The sequence below is a fragment of the Palaemon carinicauda genome, chromosome 3, assembly GCF_036898095.1.
Source record: "Palaemon carinicauda isolate YSFRI2023 chromosome 3, ASM3689809v2, whole genome shotgun sequence".
NCBI classification, from domain to species: domain Eukaryota; kingdom Metazoa; phylum Arthropoda; class Malacostraca; order Decapoda; family Palaemonidae; genus Palaemon; species Palaemon carinicauda.
In genome coordinates, this window is record NC_090727.1 from 134616812 (window position 1) to 134619302 (window position 2491).

Below are 2491 nucleotides of genomic sequence, written 5' to 3' on the forward strand. Positions count from 1 at the left end.
AGTCGTCGTGCACAGGCCAGTCGCCGTGCACCAGCCTGTTGTTCACAGGCCAGTCGCCGTGCACCAGCCTATTGTTCACAGGCCAGTCGCTCTGCACCAGCCTGTTGTCCACCATTCTGCCCCTGTGAGTCATGGATACGGTGGCTACGGCCATTAAACTTAGATAAGTCAGCCATAAACGGACACTGGAAACGGCTTCCTTCGCTGTACAAGGTTTACTCCTTAGTTAAGTCCATGCTAGGTTCAGTTTCATCTGGACTTACATGAATCTGTGCAAGGTTCTGTTTTGCTCACAACTTAAAAATACTCCTGAAGGGTTTAATTTAGTTCAAAATTTTGGGTTAAAGATGGGGCGAGTTCAGCATTGTTCATGATTCAGACATGCCTGTGCAATGTTTTACATTATTCAAGGATCAAACAAATCTGTGCATGGTTCAACTTTGTACTAAAGCTTAGATATGTTTGTGGAAGGTTCAACTTTTCTCTAAAGTTTAGATAAGTCTGTGCAAGGGTTAACTTTGTTCTAAAGCTTAGAAAAACTTTAGATCGACTCAAATGTCTTTCTAAAGCTGAGATAAGTCTTTGCAAGGTTCAACTTTGTTCGAAATCTTAGATCAGTCTTGAAAAGGTCCAATTTTATCCACAGCTCAACCATGTCTATGCAAGGTTCGACCTTGCCCATAACTCAGATATGTCTGTGTAAGATTTAACTTTGTTCTAAAGCTTAAGTAAGCCTGTGAACGGGTTAACTGTTCTAAAGCTTAGATAAATCTATGAAAAGTTAAACTTTGTCCTTAAATCTACAAAAAAATTATCAGGAAATTTTTGTACCTGCTGGAATTGGTAATAAGGTCAGAGAGACTAGATAACCTTGATTTTTCCCTTATAGGGAATGTCACCCACATAAAGATTGCCAATTGGATATTCTTTTATGTGGACAAGCATATGTGTAGCTGTATCCAAATGTATTTTGTATATATTTTTGATAGAAAAGAGATTGTAGCCAATTTCCCTAGTGAAATTCAAACCTCGGAAATTAAATTTTGTAGTAATCCGGTAGTCAATTTGCATAACAAAATTTTTAATCATAGTTTATCTGCTAAGGAAACCTTGTAAATAAAATAAAAAAAAAAATAAAAATATTTTAACAATAGTTTGCCGTATGAATAAGCACCCCTTAATAGAATGTATTTCTTTAACTGAAGATTAAAATGGGGATTTTTGATGTTGTGTAAAGCTGTGTATATATATATATATATATATATATATATATATATATATATATATATATATATATATATATATATATATATATATATATATATATATATATATATGTATATATATATATATATATATATATATATATATATATATATATATATATATGTATGTATATATATATATATATATATATATAAACATATATATAAACATATATATATATATATATATATATATATATATATATATATATATATATATATATATATATATATACTGTGTATGTATGTATATATATATATAAATATATATATACATATATATATATATATATATATATATATATATATACACACATATATATATATATATATATATATATATATATATATATATATATATATATATATATATATATGTATATATATGTATACATATATACATATATATACATACACATATATATATATATATATATATATATATATATATATATATATATATATATATATATATATATATATCACTTTGTAGAAAGTTTTGAAAATATGTGAAGTAGAGGAATATCATTCTGAGAAGACAAAATTAAGGACAAAATTCTGGAGATCAGAATGTCTGGCCCTTTATAGATAACAAAATAATATGGATAAACAGAGATGACAGGTAAAAGGCAGTATGTATTAGGTCTCAGGAGCAAATATCAGGAAGATAAATAATTTGCATATATTATTTTTATTATTATTATTATTATTATTATTATTATTATTATTATTATTAATTGCTAAGCTACAACCCTAGCTGGAAAAACACAATGCTATTAGCCCAGGGGCCCCAACAGGGAAAATAGCCCAGTGAGGAAAGGAAACAAGGAAAAATTAAATCTTGAAGAAGACTAACAACATTAAAATAAATATCTCCTTTATAAACTGAAAATACTTAACAAAAGAAGAGGAAGAGAAATAAGATAGAATAGAGTGCCTGAGTGTACCCTCAGGCAAAAGAACTCTAACCCAAAGCAGTGGAAGACCATGGTACATTGGGTATGGCACTCCCTAAGACTAGAAAACAATGGTTTGATTTTGGAGTGTCCTTCTCCTAGAAGAGCTGCTTACCATAGCTAAAGAGTCCCTTCTACCCTTACTAAGAGGAAAGTGGCCACTGAACAATGCAGAAACCCCTTGGGTGAAGAAGAATTTCTAGTAATTTCTCTTGGTAAAGAGAGTAACCAGGCTCTATAAATAAATCACCAAGTAAAGGCAAAGGTGTC

At 29.6% G+C, this 2491-nt stretch overlaps 1 protein-coding gene across 1 annotated transcript in view; it reads left to right on the forward strand.

Annotated features, from left to right (window-relative positions):
* Window positions 1-157, forward strand: part of LOC137634260 (uncharacterized) — a 1836-nt gene extending 1679 nt beyond the window's left edge. The window contains exon 2 of the mRNA XM_068366547.1: window positions 1-157. This exon is cut by the window's left edge and continues 221 nt beyond it. Within this exon, the coding sequence (XP_068222648.1) occupies window positions 1-157 (157 nt within the window).
* Window positions 158-2491: the final 2334 nt, after the last annotated feature.